Genomic DNA, 18,809 nt, shown 5'->3' on the forward strand with positions numbered 1-18,809 from the left:
CCCCAAAAAACTTTATCAATATACACAAACCTTCGCATTTGAAAAAAGTGTAAACAGGAAATTTAGAAGTGTCAATTTATTAATACACATGACTTACAATTAGAAAAAAAATTAAATAAAACCGTGAAACATTAATTTTTTTATTTGTAGAACTCGTGTTCGCTCTCATCCTTTTTAATATTATTCTTATATCCTTTTTCGAAATCTTTGGGCAAAACGATGTAGCGATTTTCTCTGACCGCGTGCATTCCTGCCTCTTGACAAATCGCGTTAATATCAGCCCCAGAGATGCGATCAGGTCTTGCAACAAAATCTTCCAGATCAACCTAAAATTAAAAAAAAGAAATAAACCAATCTGGCCATACGTTCTGACTCACTTCTTCTGAAAGATTCATCTTTGACGTAATCGTGCTGAAAATCAACCTCTTCTGCCTCCTGTCCGGCAACGGAAACTCGATCTTTCTGTCCAACCTCCCTGGCCTCAACAGCGCCGGATCCAGCGTGTCAGCCCTGTTGGTCGCCATTATGACCTTGACGTTGGTGGTCTGATCGAATCCGTCCATTTGGTTCAACAACTCCAGCAGAATTCTTTGGACCTCTCTGTCCGCTCCAGTTTGGGCGTCGAATCTCTTGGTGGCGATGGCGTCGATCTCGTCGATGAAGATGATGGCGGGCGAGTTCTCTTTGGCTAGTCTGAAGACGTCGCGGACCATTCTGGGACCCTCCCCCAGGTACTTTTGCACGAATTCCGATCCGACGACTCTGATGAAAGCTGCAGTGGTGTGGTGGGCTACTGCTTTGGCTAACATAGTTTTTCCGCAACCGGGTGGTCCGTACATGAGTACCCCGCGAGGAGGATCGATGCCGATTTGCTTGTACAATTCGAAGTGTGTCAGAGGGAGCTCCACGGCTTCGCGGATCTCTTGTTTCTGCATGTCCATGCCGCCGATGTCGCTGTATTGGACGTCCGGTTTCTCGTCCGCTTGGAGCATGCTTATGGACGAGTCGGCTTCAGGGGGTAGAACATCGACGAGGGCGTTGCTGTGCTTGTGCAAAGCCACGCTGGCGGAGGGTTTGAGGAGCTCGCGGTCGATGGTGGACAGGATGCGGACGTAGTAATTAGAGCCGGTAGTGGACCTAGTCAGAATCCATTTTATATCTTTCTATTGTCTCTAACGACAAATCATCGGTAATTTACTTCAGATTTAACAATTTGAATTTACTGCCTCTTCGCTTTCAAAAACTGCGTTACTTTAGACACCAAATATTTTTAACACAAGGAAAAACATAGTGGCTTGGATTCAAATGACATATGTCATTACTCATTAGTCACCAAACTACTTTGATTTTTTTTTCTGATAAATATTTCCCTTTCTTTAATTTAATTAGACCACAATTAATTACAAAACGCGACCATTTTTCAAAATTCTACATCTGCAAGTGAGTTCTACCACAATGTCCTTCAAATTTCAATTTTTTGCACACTTTGACCAAAAAAATTAAACAAACCCAACAATTCCAGTGTTCTGATCCACAGCTTCAAGAAACTGCCCAATCACCAACGGGACCGACTGTATCCGCTTTACCTCCTCCTGGGCGTGCAGATACTCCTTTTTCAAGTTGCGCTGTTCATCCTTGATGTACTCCTCCTGGACCTCGAGGAACTCAAGCATCTGCTGCAATTTCTTGTATTTCGTGTAGAGATCCTCCATATCGGTGTCCTGCAAGTTGGGTTTGACCTCCGCGGGGCTACCTTCATCCTGAAACGGGTGCATTTTGCTGACTCAGCTCGGATCTTAGAGGTTAGTTTTAAAACAAAAGACGATCTGTGACGTTTTAGCACTCGATCCATAGCTCAGCAAAAAAGAGAACGTCGAAAGACTTACCTTTTCAGGAACCACAACATCCATCACGTCCATTGCTTCTCAATTTTTACGAGTATAAAGAAATTAGGTTATGTTGCGATGATTTGGTAGATTTGAAATTTTTTACAGGCCGAAAATACACGTATCGAGTTTAATGTAATAAAGTGACGTAAGAGGGCGCTTGGACAGAATTGCAGATTCCTAATTTGAAAAGTGATTGAAGTGATTTCTTGAATTCTTGGTTTGGACAAATTTCAGAAGCAAACTGCAATCGGTGTCCAACCAATTTGCGAGATTAATTACTTAAAAGGGAGTACAAATTAAAAATATCTTTGTTTATTTAGTAGAATCAATTTGTTTGTGAATTTTTGGTTGCATACTCCGCAGGCGCACAAATCATTTTTATTGTTAATAACTTTTGTGTTCTGAATAATTGTAGTATAATTACGACTCACGAGCGCAATGTACCTATTGCACTTTAGTGTTCTACACTTTTGGATAATTTAAAACGAGAATAACAGAATATAATACATATAATTTGAAACAACTGTCCAGAAGTAGTAATTCATTAAGGACGATTTATTTATTTTCTGTAAATTTGAAACTATAATACGATAAAATTTTGTTATGTTAAGGCTCAAGTTGATTGAAAGATTAAGTTTGATTGATTATAAACTATCGACAGGTAAGTAAGATAGGTGGTAGTGTTATTGTTTATTTGTCGTTACTTTCGGACATAAGATTTTACACATTTTACATTTTTTGTTAAAGAGGTTGTCCTGAAATTGGCCGAATCCAAATCGACGTCGGGACGTCGTCGAAGTTTTCGCAAAACTTCCCCCAATAAATTTTGATTATTGTCAGAATTCGTTCCCTTGGGAGGCTTCCGGCGCGTTATTTGATTTAGTGAACCTGGTGAAAAATTCGGGCATTAAAGCGCCGTCATGAGTGTGTAGGAAATTGTTTCCGCTGTAAAGGTAATTGCGTAAGAAGTAAACATGCTACAACATAAATGCGGTGTGAAGAGTGACAAGCGAAAACCGAATGAGATTTCGGAGTTTGGTCTTTTTACCGGGTGACTGCACCGGAGTCCTGATTGCGTTCTATAATAGCGCCCCCTAGTGGAGCTTCCTCTCCCGCACTGTCCACTTCAGTTTACTTTTATTTCAGCACAGCCATTGTGCTCGAGAGCCGGGCTTTTGTTTCTTTTCTGTAACACTGGCTTTTGAACTGTCTTCATTCACTCTAGAATTAACTTGGCTACACAATTTGATTTAATAACAATTGTTGTCCGGGGGAGGTCCGCGGGCCCGAGATAGTTCAGCGGTCCGAGAGGAGAACAACGAAGGACCAGAAATGAATAAAAAAACAATAGTTGCAGTTTGCACTTATCGATTGGCACGGTGAGCCGTGGACATGTGTCTGAATTAAAAGAAACTATCCTGGAGGTGGTGTCGCAGGGCGCGCGGCTGTTCCTTCACATCCGGGCAATAAATCCGCGTTACACGAACTTATGTCACCTGAGACCTGCTTTTACCTGCGGAACAGATTCGCCAGGATCCAGACATAAATAACAAAAACTAGCGGCAGACGTAATTGATTCATATCGGCTCGCAATTACGGCCGAGGCTTCGGCGTAGCCGTACAAAAAGCGGCCTTTGAAATCGCTGAATGTAGTCCTCACTTCCGATTGTGCAAGTGCCGGAAATAAGGTCGCGCGTCCAGGTGAGACCCGATCGGGCGTCCTCCTCTCGCAGCGGGCGGAGACGTCGGGCGACGTGGACGCCGTTAAATGTCGAGCAGACGCCGCGTCCCGGAATCGGATTATCGCTGAACCTGCGGGATCAGCGCCGTTCCAGTATAATCACAGAAATGTCTCAATTTTCTCTAATTTCACTTGCATTAGTGTTCCGCCTCTCGATAAATATTATTATCGGGCAAATATTTCTCAGGCCCGGATTCGAAATCAAATTTTTATTATTTGCTTAGTGCAGTGAATATGCGCGCGATGCGGGCTTTATCAAGAGCAAATTTATTTTTGCTCCCACTCAACCACCTAGACTATGCTTTTTGCTGATTTCATATTGCATTTCCGCTTGTCAGATGCACTTTGCTTTTTAACCGTACGCGGAGCGGTAACGTCGTTTCAGGCACTCAATTGCGCTGCGTCTGGACCATCGATACTACATCGAGCGTGCAGAAAGCCCAAAATTTAATCAACGTTTTTGCTGCTTGATTATGGGGTCAGAAAGACCTGCACGGGCGCCTCTCCAGCGTTTCGAACACATGATCGAAGTGAAACAAACCGAAAGTAAATACGCCGGTCTTACAGGCTTCTCATTTTATTTGTTTTGATGTTATTGGAAATGTGATATTAAATACTACTTCCCAGTTTATTAAAAGGCAATAATACACTTCTAAAAGTGAATCAAAATTCTTATTCCGGATATATCAAAAACTAGCTGTTGTATCGGCTTTACGCCTCTGGATTTCACTGAACAGAAGAGATAAAAAATGGTGTACCTATTTTTATAAAGAGACATTCAAACATAATAATAATAATGGGTTCCGGGTCGGCTCCGGGTGGTTTCCGGGTCGGTTCGGGGTGGGTTCCGGGTCAGGTCAGGTCAGGTCAGGTCAGGTCAGGTTAGGTCGGGTGGTTTCCGGGACGGCTCCGGGTGGTTTCCGGGACGACTCAGGTTGGTTTCCGGGTAGGCTCCGGGTCGGTTCCGGTAATCAAACGGTTTTTTTATGCATCTGTATAAGTTTTAAACTTTTACCTTATAACTTGATTAAATTTTGACATTGCACATTGCAAATTATAAGATAAATCGGTGTTAGCAAATGTAAATTAAAAAATAAATAAACAAAACGAGTGTTTCGAAAGCCTTGTAAAAGAAGGAAATAGTTATTTACGAACCGAGTGCGAGAAGAATTTTTTGGCACGTGGGCGCATAATATGAGGCACAAGCGACGAAGGAGCGAGTGCTTCATTTGCGAGAATGTGCCGAATACGTCTTCGGGCATCCAGGTTTGTACAATATTTTTTGAAACGAACATTACCATTTAAATTATTACCTAATAGTTTTCAATTTAGTGAATAGATGGCGTTTGCCCAAGTGTCAAGCGAATTAATAGCGATTTATTTTCATTCTTCCGAAATTTTCAACATCCAAATTGGCGAAATGACGTTTTGTAAACCAGGTTTTATTATTATCAAGTCAAATTATTTTCAGAATGCTCAAAAAGGCCAATGCTTTTTGGATGATTTTAAAGCACTAGTGCGCGAAATCTACGTTCGCGGTTAACTGTTGCGTTTGCGAAATATCATTTTGAGGTTAGTGAGTTTTTTTTTTAATGGATGCCCATTTAAAATTGCGTGAATACACATACTCGTACACACATAGAGTGCTTAGGTATATGATCTCTTTCTTCTGGCTTTTACAACTCTTTATCTTTTGGAGACATACAAAAATAGATTTTTTCAAAATGTTTATTATTCAAGATAGCATATTTTATCGTGTACCTAGTGTAAAGTTTTGGCGTCAGTTTTGGAACACCATGTATAAATTGTCACGTAAGATGTGTTTGGACACAAATATAATTGAGGTTACGACACATCATGTGTAAATATGAAATACATAATGGTATATTATTCAACGAGCGGGTAATGATGGCTATTACTCATGTCATGACTGATGATGATTTTTGTCACGAGCTGAAAGCGACTTATAAATCAAGCTTTACCATTAAAAATAAAATGTTTGATAATTTGTTTAATTACCAGTAAACTTATAAAGCAAAAAAGGAATAGAAAATTCTTGTCATTTCTAAAAGTAAATTCGTAGATTTGCAACAAACAACCAACAGAAAGTTTGCATTTGGTACGGTTGTTACGACAACAGTTTCGAAGATTTTTACCTTTTTAGGAAATCAATAAGTCAACACTTTTTCTAATTCTGTTGTTCTCTTTGCCAATATATTTTTTTTTGTAATTTTTAGCACCTACTACATAATTCTTTTTTCCTTATTTTGGGATGCACCTGACAAAAAAAAATCAAATTGAATTTGTATGTCTACCCTTTTCTTTATGGATTTCACCGCAAGGAAACAAATTCTCCAGTTTCTTTGAAAAAATTTAATTGGAACCGTGTACACCACATCGGATCGATATAATCGTAAAAGAACTCAGATATTCTCCTCGGCCTTGACGTCGCTGACCTGCCTCATCTTGTACACGTGCTTCCAAATCTCGTAAAAACACACGCTCGACTGGAATCGATAAGACACCACCAGCGGCATGGACACGTGGGTGATAATATTCCACGCGAGCACTCCGTAGAAGTCCATCTGATTCGGATGCGAGACGGACCTGTTGTTCTTCAGTCTGTTGACCATCCAGAGCGCTATGTTGGCGACGAGGAGGAAAGTGACGAGCTGACGTCCCGGCTTGCGACGCATCTGAGAGGGTGTGCTGCAGCGTCGCCTCCACGCGTCCAGGACCAAAACGGTCTGGCAGGAGCTCTGGACGAGGGCCGAGAGCGGCGTGATTATTCTGGAAACGGAGAGGATCGATCGGTGCGGAATTTTTTTCTTCGGAGACTACTACCTCATTATTCCTCCCTTGCCTTTGTTGAGTCCCATGAGTACGGCTCCGATTATTTGGAACAAGAAGTACATAAATACGCCGCATTGTGTGACGAGCAAAAGCAAATGCTCGAGCTCCAAGTCGCGCTTCAGCTGGCGGAAGCCGACGTCGCGGAGGGCCGCTATGCAGAAGACCGAGGCGACGGTGCCCATGCCGAAGAGCACGGCCTCCCACACGTTCACCTGAAACAATCGTCTCAATTTTGGAAGTCGGCGGAGTGGCAGAGCACCTGCAGGATGGCGATATCCTTGAAGTGCTTGTACCCCACCAGCTCGAAAAACATAATCAGACTTATAACGGTGACAGCCAGGACGAGAATCCCCGTGAATAATCCTTTGTGCGCCTGAGCGCAATCGACTGAAAACTGACTTTGTCTCCTGCTGTAGATAACATTACAGCCACTTTGCTTCTCTCCTATTTCAGGCGAGTTGTCGCCGAGCGTGTCTGAAACACCAACACCACTCAAAAACCAGGCGCTTATTCGGCTCGACCGCTTTCCCACCTCGGTCTTCGTCCGCCTGGGCGTTCTTCCACATCAACCCCAGGATGACCGCGCACAAGAGGCTGTACTCGACGGTGCAGGGGGCCAGGTACGGCTCGGACTTGATCAAAATCGGCTCCATGACGTCCGACTGGAGGCAGTTCACCTTGTGCTCGTACAGCTGCTTCGTTATCCTGAACGTGTTCGAGCTCAAAAACTGGAAATCCACCTCGGACAAGGACACGTTGTCTCGAGCGGCGTTGTCCTGGCGCTTCTTCGCCGATTTGTAAATATCGTGCTGGGTCTCCTCGATCAGGACGAACAACCACTCGCACAGGTTCGTCGCGATCATGTGCATCAACCCAAAACGGGCGATGATCTTGGTCCTTTGAACGTCTAAAAACTGAAACAACGTCGTTATGATCGGATCGAGGACAGAGCGGGGGCGGTCGCGTAGACGGTGGCTTAAAGACACAGACATTCCAAAAAGAAGAAATTTTCAGTTCTGTTTGAGAGGTCTCTTAAGGGCGCTCGTCCTGGGCAGTTATGGGTCTTGGTTTGAAAAAATTAAGGATTTGCAAAGGACGTGCTATTTATTTAAAAAGAAAAGACAATTTTGCCACAACTTTTATCCCCGATTTTTGTTTTTGTTTGGTGCTTCTATTAAACTGGAATGTTTTATGGATTCAAATTGTATTGTAAAAATAAATTTCAACGAATAATTGGGATAATTGGAATTCTCGCAGTGAAGTTAATGTTTTTAAAACTCTGAATAGCCGCGGCGGAAATGAAATTAAATCGAAATCGACTGGGGTGCATCCAGAGGGTGATAAATTGCCTCTGTTCGATTTTGTTTTGGATGAAATAATTTTTCGATTTTTCCTAACGACCAGAAAAGGACGGAAGGTTTGGTGGAGTTTGAGAATAGTTATTTTCATATGAGTAGCGCTATCAGATCACTTTTCAGGTGAGGCCGAAATTTGAAGCACGAGGCGTGAGCCAAGTGCTGCAAAACAGGCCGAATACCTGAAAACTGACAGCGCACGAATATTGAATAACATTTTTCGTGTTCGTTTCTTGGGATATATAATCGGGAAAGTAGTATATAACTATGTAAATATATAAACTTCCATGGTTATATACCTACCTAACTTGACATCTGTCAAAGATAACCTCAAAATTTACAATAAATTAATGTTTTGCCTAAACGAACACGAAAAGTAAGTTTTAAATGTTTGAATAGATTTGGTCAACGTCGAATGTGGTTTCGAGTTGGGGAATGTGAAAGAATCTGCCCTTGAAAATTGATCACTTTTGTGGGGCGCGATTCTGTTTCGAAAGACGACGCCGTTTCGGGGTGAGTTACGCGGCAGGCGCGGTAAATCTACACCTCCCTGTTCCAGTGCAAAAAATGATTGTAGCTGTGTCTGCAAATCCCGGTGAAACGAGCGCCCCCACCCCGGCGCGGGACTCACGTTGCTGTAAGAAAATATAAACAGCATCTGCATAAGAGCGAATATTATTCTCAGAAGTGGTTTCACTGCTTTAAGCATATTATCACAATCCTTTTGTGAAGAAAGTTCAAAGTACTGGCCGAACTGCAAGCCCGAGTAAATAACCGAACCGATTCCAAATCCTGAAAACAGAGAGTCGGTGTTTTTATTTTTGTCGAGTTCCAGTCGAGGGGGTGCACTTGTTTACCGGTGACGCCCATTCGAAAGTAGAAGCTGCCGTAGCGGACGTGTTGGTTCTTCTTGATGTTGAACGACTCGCCAGAGTCCGTCGATCGACCTAAAACACACAAATTGACAAATCGACGGAAGAGTGGGCGCCGGGGGAGGCGTCTTCGGGGTGGAGGGCCGTCGGTGGCAAACCGACCGACTAAATGAACACACTGATGCCGGAGCTGTAGCCGTAATTGGGATAATAAGTATCGATTATCAGATTGTTTACGACGCCGCCAAATGGACGATATGTTTCTTGGATACACTAACTGTACCAAATTCTAATTACCGATTTGGTACACAGTGTCATAACAACCAGATTGATCTCGATTTACTCGCTACACGATATTTCACCAAAAAGACAAACACCAACAAGATGGAGCTTTGTCGAATCGAGTAAAAGAACTCATGACCGTCAAGGACGCCACTCGAACGCATCTTTAAAGAAACTTCCGAAATCTACTTACGCCAGATGTCCTGTGCGGACTTCTCCTTCATCTGGATCAAGTACATGTAGAAGAGGAAAATGATGCTTCCCAGGTAGAGGTACATGTAGAAGGCCTGGAACGAGATCGCAATAATTGCGAAATGAAATCTTACAAGTTTTGAGATGCAGCGGTGGAACTTTTCCAATTAATGCTTCTGCAGTCACTTTATTTTGTAATAAAACAAGTTCGAGGGGTTGTTTTAGGCTGCCTGTAATTTTTGTGTTGGTTTATTGACACATCGCGACTGCAGGATTAGCTCGACTCCCGCTGTTTATCAGTCCTTTGTGCGAAAGCATTGTTTCAGCAAAAACACAAGTGCTAATCGCGAAACTTGTGTCTAAAGTTTTAACGACTCCTCAACCCCTCCGATCCACACGTGGTGTTATCCCAAATAAACCCCCGAATATGTAGCTGCAAGAGCGCACGCGCATTCTAGGCAGCGTGTGACGTCACGAGGAAGGCCAAACGTCAAAATTTGTTTACGTTTTCAGAAAATATCAAATGCGGTATTTTAATCATTCTTATGGAAGATTGAAAATTGTGAGATAAGCAAAAGCTTGATGGCAAGTGTATACAGGGTGTTTCTGAAATAGGTGCATGGTAATAGAACTCATCAAAAGGAACAACTTTTCTCTCTGCCATTTTGGCGAGAAACGTTGCGTAATGGCTTAAAAAAGTAGGAAAGATTTTCCTAAAACCGTTCATATCTCCAAAACCAAGCTACCTAAAAACGTGAAACAACCAGATTCTTACGAAGTGGATTTTTTGCTATACGGGTAGATTTATTTGAATTTCGATTTCTGCGTTAAAACACGTTTTCCGGATGAAAATGGATGTTTTTTTCATATTAGCGCTGATCTCAATTAGCCATTGCAGTATTTAGTGGCGTAGGGCTATTTTAGTGAAAAATCTCTCCAATTTTTTTTTGGAATTAAACATCGTTTTTCGGCAAAATGGTAGATAGAAAAGTTGTTCCTTTTGAAGAGTTCTATTACCAGTTAAAATTAATGCACCTATTTCAGAAACACCCGGTATAATAATTTCAGTTGATACCAGGGTATTTACTGTTCATCGAAAGTCGCACAAGACGTTGTAACCTGGGAAGTACCGTGATATAAGAAAAAAAAATTAAAGTAGGCGCTGACCAAACATTTCAGTTGGCAATTTGTGAGATTTCAATTAACAGGTGTCAGTCTTTAAAGTTAGGTTAGTGATTTTGAGAATGTTGAAATCTTGATTTTCATAAAGAATTTTGTGTGACCTGTCAGTTGTAAAAGAATTTCCTCAGCTAGTGCAATGAAATAATGAGATTTCAAACTCCCGCACTTTTATTTAACGTCAACGGTGAGCCCGGAGCACGCGCACACCTCTTTATAAATCGATCCAAGATCCAACGATCATCGATCAATCAATATTATCCAGTGAGGTTGTTGTCGGTTGTGGGGGCTCTTATTGTCAAGGTGTAATTTCATGGACAACAGACACACGATAGAGAAAAAAGTGCAAATATTTTTTAAAGATAAGCTGAACTGTACCAAATGATAGGTTAGTTTCTTGGGTTAATCTCTGCGATAATTCTTTGTTCACCCTCTTCAATATTTTCAGCTGATGTTTTTGTAGGTCGTCTACTGCCTTTTTTGCGCAGAACACTACCTATTTCCAAAAACGTGTTTACGCATTTGTAGATTTTCCGGGCAAGTTGTTAGTTAAGTGGCTTGAAAGTCCGGAAACTTTTGTTGAAATTCCTCAAAAACTCGCGGTGTCGAATAGGACCAAGCCTTTCTTCATTGCTGAAGAAACACTGGACAATGAAAATTTGTTGCTCTAAAGAGTCTAAAGTGAACATATTGTAACAGCAAATTTTAATAGTCAATAACTAATAATGACAATTACCATTGTATTGACATTTGAATTAAATTTTTACGTGCTGCCAACTGAAGTGTATTAATCATGGCTATTTCGATTTTTTTTTATTTTCGATCGCACGGTATTTTTATACCCTATCCACATTTTCCTGATTGTAAATCGTTGTAAGTACAATTTAGTTGAAAAATATTTGCTACACATATACATAATTAACTTGTAAGAAGCATTTGTTGTGATTTGGTGCTATTTAAATGATTCACAAAATAAAAATTACGCAAAAACAATAAATACACAAACTTAACCTCACTTGTAAATGACTATTTTCGCGTCATTAATGGCATTTTATTCCACGAGGCAGTAAAATCTAAACACATCGTTCTACTAAAAAAGAGTGCTAACCAAAAATGTTACTGTTTTTATTAAATTCTGGAGGTTTAATTCGTTTTTCCATGAAGCCTTTACTGTGACGTCACGATCGAAAACAATTTCTACCTTAAGGCTTTTTTGTGTACAACGTGATCAAGAATGACTGAATCTGCTGGTAACAATGAAAATTTGAATGATTTTGGTACCACTGTATCCTAAACGCATTTCTGGTTGTCAGCTTTGACAGAGTTGACAGGCAAATTTGACATTTATCTACCATCAAAGGTTAATTTTTGTAAAAGCATCATGGATAAAATAAAATAGTATTTTTATTTTATTTATGAATAGCATAAACATAACAGACATAACCTAATTTTTTTTAATATCGGTCATTGCCAATTGTGAGACAAAAAAATATCAATATTTTACAGCTGTTTCATTGGCAACAGACAGTCATTGTTGATCACGCTGTAGATGGCAATGGCACGCGCGTCCCTCGCACGTTGCGATTTTTTCCGCTAAATTTAATTGTCCTGTACTTCGATCTAAATCGCGAGTTTTTTACTCTTGTTTTTGGCAACACACTCGGTGCGTTGTTTACCGTTTTTTACTGACGCTTTAATTTAACTTGTAACTGAGCGTTTATTATCTCCCTTAGCCCGCTTCATTTCGCCGTTGGAAGCTAAGGAGGAGAAAAAAAGGGAGCCCCTGCCCGCTTCATTATCGATTACAACAGCACAGCTAATATTTGTCTTGTCACTTAATCCAAATTAAGAAATTTGCATTAATTTTAAATTAAATTACTCACATCGTAAGTGTCGTAGTCGTTGGTGGCTATGGCGTCGGTCACCGGAAGAGCTATACCCAGAATCACTATGAACTTGGCGTAGAAAGCAGAAATGATGAACGTCAGCACGTCACTGGAACATCGAGTCATATACAGCCGGTCCCAAAATAACAATCAACACTTACTCGCCTTTGCTCTGGCCGTATTTGTTGTATTTTGGTTCGGGTTTGTGTCGCGATTCAGTGGCGTTCAGGTCCAAGTCCAGAGCGGGCAACGATTGGTGAAGTCGCTCAATTCTTCACATCACCACTATTATTATTATCATTATTATTTTTATTAATTGATAAATACCTGTTGTGTGTCTGGTCCATGGTTTCATGTCGAACTGACTAGATCTGCATTACACTTTTACTCTTTGTTGGAAGTCAGTGTACACGAAAAATTTGCACCCGTGATATTGACGTAAACTATTTGAACACATATAGAACGTGTCTATATTTAAAAATGGAATTAGTGTATTTGTTTGTTGTGATCGTGTGTCTCTTTGTCTGGTTAATTATTATCGTTTGAATTGATTATTTCGTCCGAATATAATTCGATCGCGATTAGCAGCCGCCTCCGAATTCGTTCGATTATAAAGACGTCGATAAATCCTGTGACGGTTGTTACGCTCCAGATGCGGATCTCTTCTTGAGTCGCATTCTTGTTCACGGTTCAGCCAGGTAGTTAATTGTGTCAAAGTTAAACACAACAACCGAGTCGGATGTGCTCCTGCTAACGTTTCATTTTGAATGTGGAGGCGCTCATGTGTGTCACACAACCGCGCTTTTAATAATAATTAATCAAAGTAGTGCAACATTTACGTTGCTGTGATCACGGAGTTATGAAATCAGGACTCCGGCATTTAATGTGCCGGGATTTTGGAATCGGTCGTGCGTTTAAGCGACAATCCGGCCCTCTAAAGGGCCCAATTAGATGTGAAATGGATGAATGCGGTGGAGAATTCGCGATCCGGAGACGGCTCCATCAATGGGGACCCTTTACAGGGAATTTTTGCAACGAATTTTGTCGGCAAACTCGCTTTAATTAATCGCTTCTGAACTCTTGATTTGTTCCGAACAAATTAAGAGTAGGCAACCAGCAATTCACCATTTGGTTGTACTTCCCCCACAAGCTTAATCGACAGTTTTTTTGAAATATTTTAAACAGCGCGCTGCGGTCTGGGTCAGGGCGAAATCAAACAACTTTCTTTTTTTCCACTTTATTCCTGCAACTTTTACATCTCCACTATTGATTCGGCACGACGGGAAAGACGGGATTCTTATATTGCGCCTTAACTTTGTAGGCGGTTTTCCATATTTCGAAGAGACAGATCGTCGAGTGAAACCTATAAAAGATGGCCAGCGGCATCGAGACGTGAGTGATGATGGTCCAGGCCCACTCGCCGAAGAAGAGCAGATGGGTGGGTCGAAACTCGGCTCGGTTCTTCTCCAGGGTGTTGATGGTCCACATGGCCATGTTGGCGATGATGAGGAACGTGATCAGTTCCTTCCCGGGTTTGTTCTTGACTTGTTCGAGGTTGCGACAGCGGCGCCACCACCCGTCCAGAACGAACATCGTCTGGAGGCAGGTTTGGATGAAGGAGAAGATCTCGGCGACGAGTCCCGTGGGGGAGCTGCTCGACATGGTGAAGTAACACCCGATCACCGAGAACATGCAGTAGATGAACATGCCGGTCTGGGCGACGACGAGCAGCGTGTTGTCCAGACCTATGCCCGCTTGACCTTCGGCTGGAAACAATGCAATTAGCGTCGATTAGCGGTCGCGTGGAAAAGTTTCACCTCCGACTTTCCGGTCGTATTTGAGGGAGCGCATCTGGACCATGGCCACGACGACCACCACCGTGGTTAAAATGTAAAGGGCCAACTCGACTATGTTCACTTCGAATTCGGCCATCCTCCTCAGAGACAAATTACCGTCGGCGCTTTCGCTCGGTTCGCTGGCCAGAACGAAGAACATTATCAAAGAAATTATGGTCAGGACGATGATCATAATCCCGGCGAACAAGCCGCGGTGAGCGTTCGAGCAGTCCACGCTGAAATGGTGATTGGAATTGACGGGGCTGCCGCCGAAGGGGTCTGAAACCAACCGAAAATGAGCATTCGAAACCCCGCCAGAAAATTTCACGCATTTGACACTCACTGAAGTTGTAGTGGGTGGCGATTTTGTCGTCTTTGTGCGACGCCGTCTCCACTTCCGCTTTCACCTCGACCGATTTCACTTTCTTCCACATTTCGAACAAAATGACCGCACAAATTAGACTGTACTCGATGGTGCAAGGGAACAGGAACGGACTTGCGTTTCTCACAAGGGAACCCATCACGTGGCCCTCTTGACAGTACTTGGCGTGCAGGGTCGAATTCGTCGAGTTGTGACTCTGCTCCCCCAGGTGTATGATCTCGTGCTTGGTCTCCTCCACCAGGACGTACAACCATTCGCACAAATTTGTCGCCACCATGTGCATCAAGCCGAACCTGGCGATGATCTTGTGCCGGTCTAGGTCAACGTTCTGTGCAGGAAACGAAACAAAAAGATCGATAACTGTAGAGAATTTCACTAATTCCTGGGAGGTTTGTCGGAATTCTGAGCCATTTTGGCCACTCGTGGAATTAGCTGGAGATTTTGTAATCGCACAACTGTTTTATTTTGTGATTTTACTGGTAGTTGTGGGTTGAGAAATTTTGTACTAATTGTGAGAAGTTGATTGAGATGTTGGTAATTACACAGACTCTCTTGAAAAAAAGACAATTAACATCGTTTGCATCAAGCTCGAAGCTATAGTTGTGTGGATTTAGTTCTATGCAGAAAATGAAAAAATCATTTTGGTAACTGCGACTAATTGGAGTGTGTTGTAATTGTAACTGTTTGTGAGAAGTTGTTAGTAATCTGTGTAATTAAAGTTTTTGTAATTACACACGTTTGTAACTGTCATGTACTCGTACATCCTGCCAACTCGACCTATGATCTTGGAAAAAATGTACAAGTAACTTAAAGGAGTTTGGGCAGTTTTTGGAGAATTTGCTGCGCAAGTGAGGAAATTGGTAAAGTTTTGTAATTGAACATATTGGAAACCATCATCTGGATCAAGCTTGAACTTATAATGACTTCTGTGGATCTAGTTCTATGCAGAAAACGAGAGAAACATTTTGGTAATTGCAATTTGTTGTAATTGTGATGAGTGTGAGAAGTTGTTAGTAATCTGTGATTAGTTGAAGTTTTTGTAATTACACAAGTTTGTGAGTACTGTGGATTTGATCATGAAAAAAAGATAAATAATGTTTTGTAACTGTGGGGAGTTGGCGTTGTTTTTGGAGTGTGTTGTAATCGTGGGAAATTGTTAGTAATTTGTAAAATTAGTTGAAGTTTTCGTAATTACATAAATTTGTAGCTACCATGTGCATCTCGCCAATTGTGGACAGAATCTTGAAAGAAAAATACAATTAATTAGAGAATTAGAGTAGTTTGTGACTAGTACAAAGAGAAATGATAGTTCTGTGAAACTGGGCGGTTAATCGTAATTGTGAGGAATTATAGTTGTGAGGAATTCCGTGGACTTGTCGGTAATTTTCGTAATTAGTTTGTTTTAGTAATTGGAAGATATCTGTTTGTTGTGCGCCCAATCAACTAAATGGTGTTTCTCATTTCGCTAATGGGAGCCCGAAGTAATGAAACAGTTACCTTCGTGTTCAGAAATATGAATTGCACTTGAACCAGCGTCAGCAGCATCCTCGTTGCCGGCGTGATGGCCTGGAGCACGTTGGAAGAGCACTCGTGATTGTTCTTCAGTTCGAAATATCGTCCGAATTCGAGTCCGGAATACACCATGCTCCCGATACCGAAAGCTGCAATAATGCGCTTTAATAAAGTCGATCAATGCAGTTAATTGCTTGTAATTGCCGTTTAAATTATGGCTTATTGACCGAGCGGATTACACTGGACCGGGCACCGCTTGTTTATTTGAATAATTTAATTAAAAAATACTCACCGATAGCGCCAAGGCGCAAATAAAAGCTTCCGTATTTGACCGGTCGGTTGGCAGCGGTGGTGGCGGACAGTCTATGGGGAAAGAAGCCGGCGGCGGCGGGCTTGTCGTTTTTGTCTGGAATTAAATGATTTGCGGGGTTAGACGGGAGTGCGCTCCAAAACGGACATTCAGCTCCAAATTTGGAAAATTATCTCCCAACTTATGCAGTCTGCGAAATTAATACATCCAAACGCAATAAGTTCGCAATTAGAGCTTTGTGCATCTCGAACGAGCGCACTGTTTGCTCTTGTAATTAGCAAAATTACTTGACTTGGCGTTGCGTAATTCTTATAATTATTCGTAATTAGTCGAATTAATTATGAAACAAACAAATCGGTGGAGGGTGTGGAAATTGACACAGTCCAACGCAAATGTTTGTGTTGTCATTGGCAAATGCGGATTAACAGACCGCCCCCGGGCACTTACGGTACGAGTTGATGATGCTGGTGACGGCCTTCTCCCTGACGAAGGTGGCGTACATGTAGGCGACGAACACGATGCTCCCCAAGTACAAATACAAATAAAATCCCTGGTAGAAGAACGGGCGGACGTCCTTCGATATGATTTCGGTAATCGGAAAAGCCATTCCCAAGACGACCAGCAGCTTTGCGTAGAGCGCCGAGAGAATTGTGGTCAAAGCGTCGCTGTTTAAACAGAAAAACATGCGTTCCTTCCTCTCGTTTTGCAACTCCCTACTTACTCTCCCAGCCGGCGGTTTCGCTTCTTCAGGAACTCCTCTTTGTGATCGTCTTTGTCGGCGATCGATCGCTCGCTCTGTCCGTGGAGGAGCCCCAGGAAGTAGCGGCGTTGGTTCATGACGGCGTGTGCCGCCGAGAGCGCGATGGCCTGGGAGGGCCGGCGCAGCGCGGCGATGATCGCGGAGGGCCTCCTCGACGAGGAGGCCGAGTCATTCTGCTCCTCGTCGACGGTCTCGTTGATCAGGGCCAGGTTGGGCAGCACGAGGTGGTCTTTGGGCTGCTGGGGGACGGCGCGGCTGCACAACAATCACAAGTTCAACCAGACGTCGGCGAGGAGCGAGTTTTTCTTACCTGTTTTCTTCGTGCACCGTGTCCATCTAATTACGGTTCCCCAGTGGCGTATCGTAATCTTCTTATATTAAAAGTTTTGCGGAACTGCGCGCTTCCGGGCGAAATTATAGTGGGAATATTTAGAAAACGTGTACACTTTTCAGATAAAATAGTTGTTGCATAATTTGAAAGCGCGGCTGAAAGCTCCCGATAACTGAAATTTTAATTCCAGCTTTTGCGTCTTCTTTACTCCGCGGACGAGTTACGACTATTGTTAAGAAGTATAAAGTACACAACACCTAGCCCCGTCCAAACAATTTAATTAACAAAAGGTGTCGACCTTGGAACATCTTCGAATCGGATTTATTCTTTTACAAATAACAGCATCACGGGTTCATCAAGTTTGATCAAAGCAACTGGTTATAATTGGAAATCTCAATTGTTTGCTTTGCATGATGACGCTCCGTTCACACCTGCCACTGTTCTCTTTTAATCCGCACTCTTGCAGCTAACTGAAACAATTAACGAAACACAACTGCGAAGATGTGTTGCGGTGGTACGTTACGTTTTATGTTTACTAAACACTTATTCCTGGTGACGTCGCTGTCGCGGTGACACTAGAGCCGTAAAAGAATGGCAAATGTTTGCAAGGAATTTGCATTTTTTTGGGCAAAATATTGGACTTAACTGGCAAATATTGCAAGTTATTTTTAAACGTCCAAAATACCTTTTTATTTACAGCCCAAGAATTAAATTTTATCGCAAAAATTTCCCACACTTGTCGATTGAAAAATCTGGCACGCTTCGTTTGAATGGCTTGAATCGCTAAATTAATTATGACAGCTTTTGAACACCGTTTAGTGTCTTTTATCGTAACACCACAAGTTTTTAGTGAGCTTTATTTAAAATTGTTTGTCAATATAAACGTAAAGCGTGGATTTATTATTTAAGGGAGTGCATGCTCACTTATTTATTAAAGTTGTTGTAGGCTTCGTAGGCGCTGGTCGTTTTCATTCTGTTTGTTATCTGCAGGTTAGTATTTTTTTTTAGCAAGTTATCTGGGTTTTCTAAAGAGTAAAACAAGAAGAAACTTTAACAAATTGTTTGAGCTTCGTCTGTCAAACTTCCAAGTCCGAAACAAAACGGTTTTTAGGGATGCGTAGAAGTGAACAACGAAAGTAGTGATATCGAAACATAAGAAATTAATTAGTGTAAAGGTTGACAGGCAGAAATTATTACTAATCTCTCGTCATCTAAAAGGTAAAGTCTTGTTTTTAAAATAATTCGTCATTAAGTAATTTTTCATATATAATACAATAAGTGGTCTAATTTTTTCCGACAAAATTTGTCATTTAAGACATGAGTAGCTTTTGCAACGAAAATTACACGAGTCGACGAAGGAGACGAGTGTAATTTTCCAAAAGCAAAAGCTACGAATGCCTTAAATGACAAATTTTGCAGAAAAAATTAGA

General features: G+C 41.9%; 2 protein-coding genes and 1 long non-coding RNA gene across 3 annotated transcripts; 1 reads left to right on the forward strand and 2 right to left on the reverse strand.

Annotated features, from left to right (window-relative positions):
- Positions 1-61: 61 nt before the first annotated feature.
- On the reverse strand, positions 62-2,040 carry Rpt3 (26S proteasome regulatory subunit Rpt3). The gene is made up of 4 exons (XM_069051204.1): positions 1,887-2,040; positions 1,510-1,760; positions 378-1,137; positions 62-326 (listed from the first exon to the last, which is right to left on the reverse strand). The coding sequence occupies exons 1-4, from the start codon at positions 1,917-1,919 to the stop codon at positions 141-143; spliced, it is 1,230 nt and encodes a 409-aa protein (XP_068907305.1). The 5' UTR covers positions 1,920-2,040; the 3' UTR covers positions 62-140.
- LOC138133334 (uncharacterized) lies at positions 1,669-2,042 on the forward strand. Its single transcript, XR_011160328.1, has 2 exons — positions 1,669-1,802; positions 1,855-2,042. It is a non-coding gene; the product is annotated as an uncharacterized lncRNA (long non-coding RNA).
- A 3,946-nt stretch (positions 2,043-5,988) lies between these two features.
- Positions 5,989-17,816, reverse strand: LOC138133110 (uncharacterized). Its single transcript, XM_069050914.1, has 20 exons — positions 17,359-17,816; positions 17,010-17,303; positions 16,736-16,953; positions 16,271-16,384; positions 15,964-16,127; positions 15,678-15,707; positions 14,428-14,794; positions 14,067-14,363; positions 13,514-14,015; positions 13,375-13,399; positions 12,577-12,614; positions 12,411-12,521; positions 12,247-12,358; positions 9,186-9,279; positions 8,696-8,785; positions 8,470-8,630; positions 7,016-7,397; positions 6,743-6,957; positions 6,475-6,695; positions 5,989-6,420 (listed from the first exon to the last, which is right to left on the reverse strand). Exons 1-20 carry the CDS (start codon positions 17,382-17,384, stop codon positions 6,054-6,056), a joined length of 3,828 nt encoding a protein of 1,275 aa, XP_068907015.1. The 5' UTR covers positions 17,385-17,816; the 3' UTR covers positions 5,989-6,053.
- Between the last annotated feature and the right edge of the window lie 993 nt (positions 17,817-18,809).

Source organism: Tenebrio molitor, chromosome 6 (genome assembly GCF_963966145.1).
Source record: "Tenebrio molitor chromosome 6, icTenMoli1.1, whole genome shotgun sequence".
NCBI classification, from domain to species: Eukaryota; Metazoa; Arthropoda; class Insecta; order Coleoptera; family Tenebrionidae; genus Tenebrio; species Tenebrio molitor.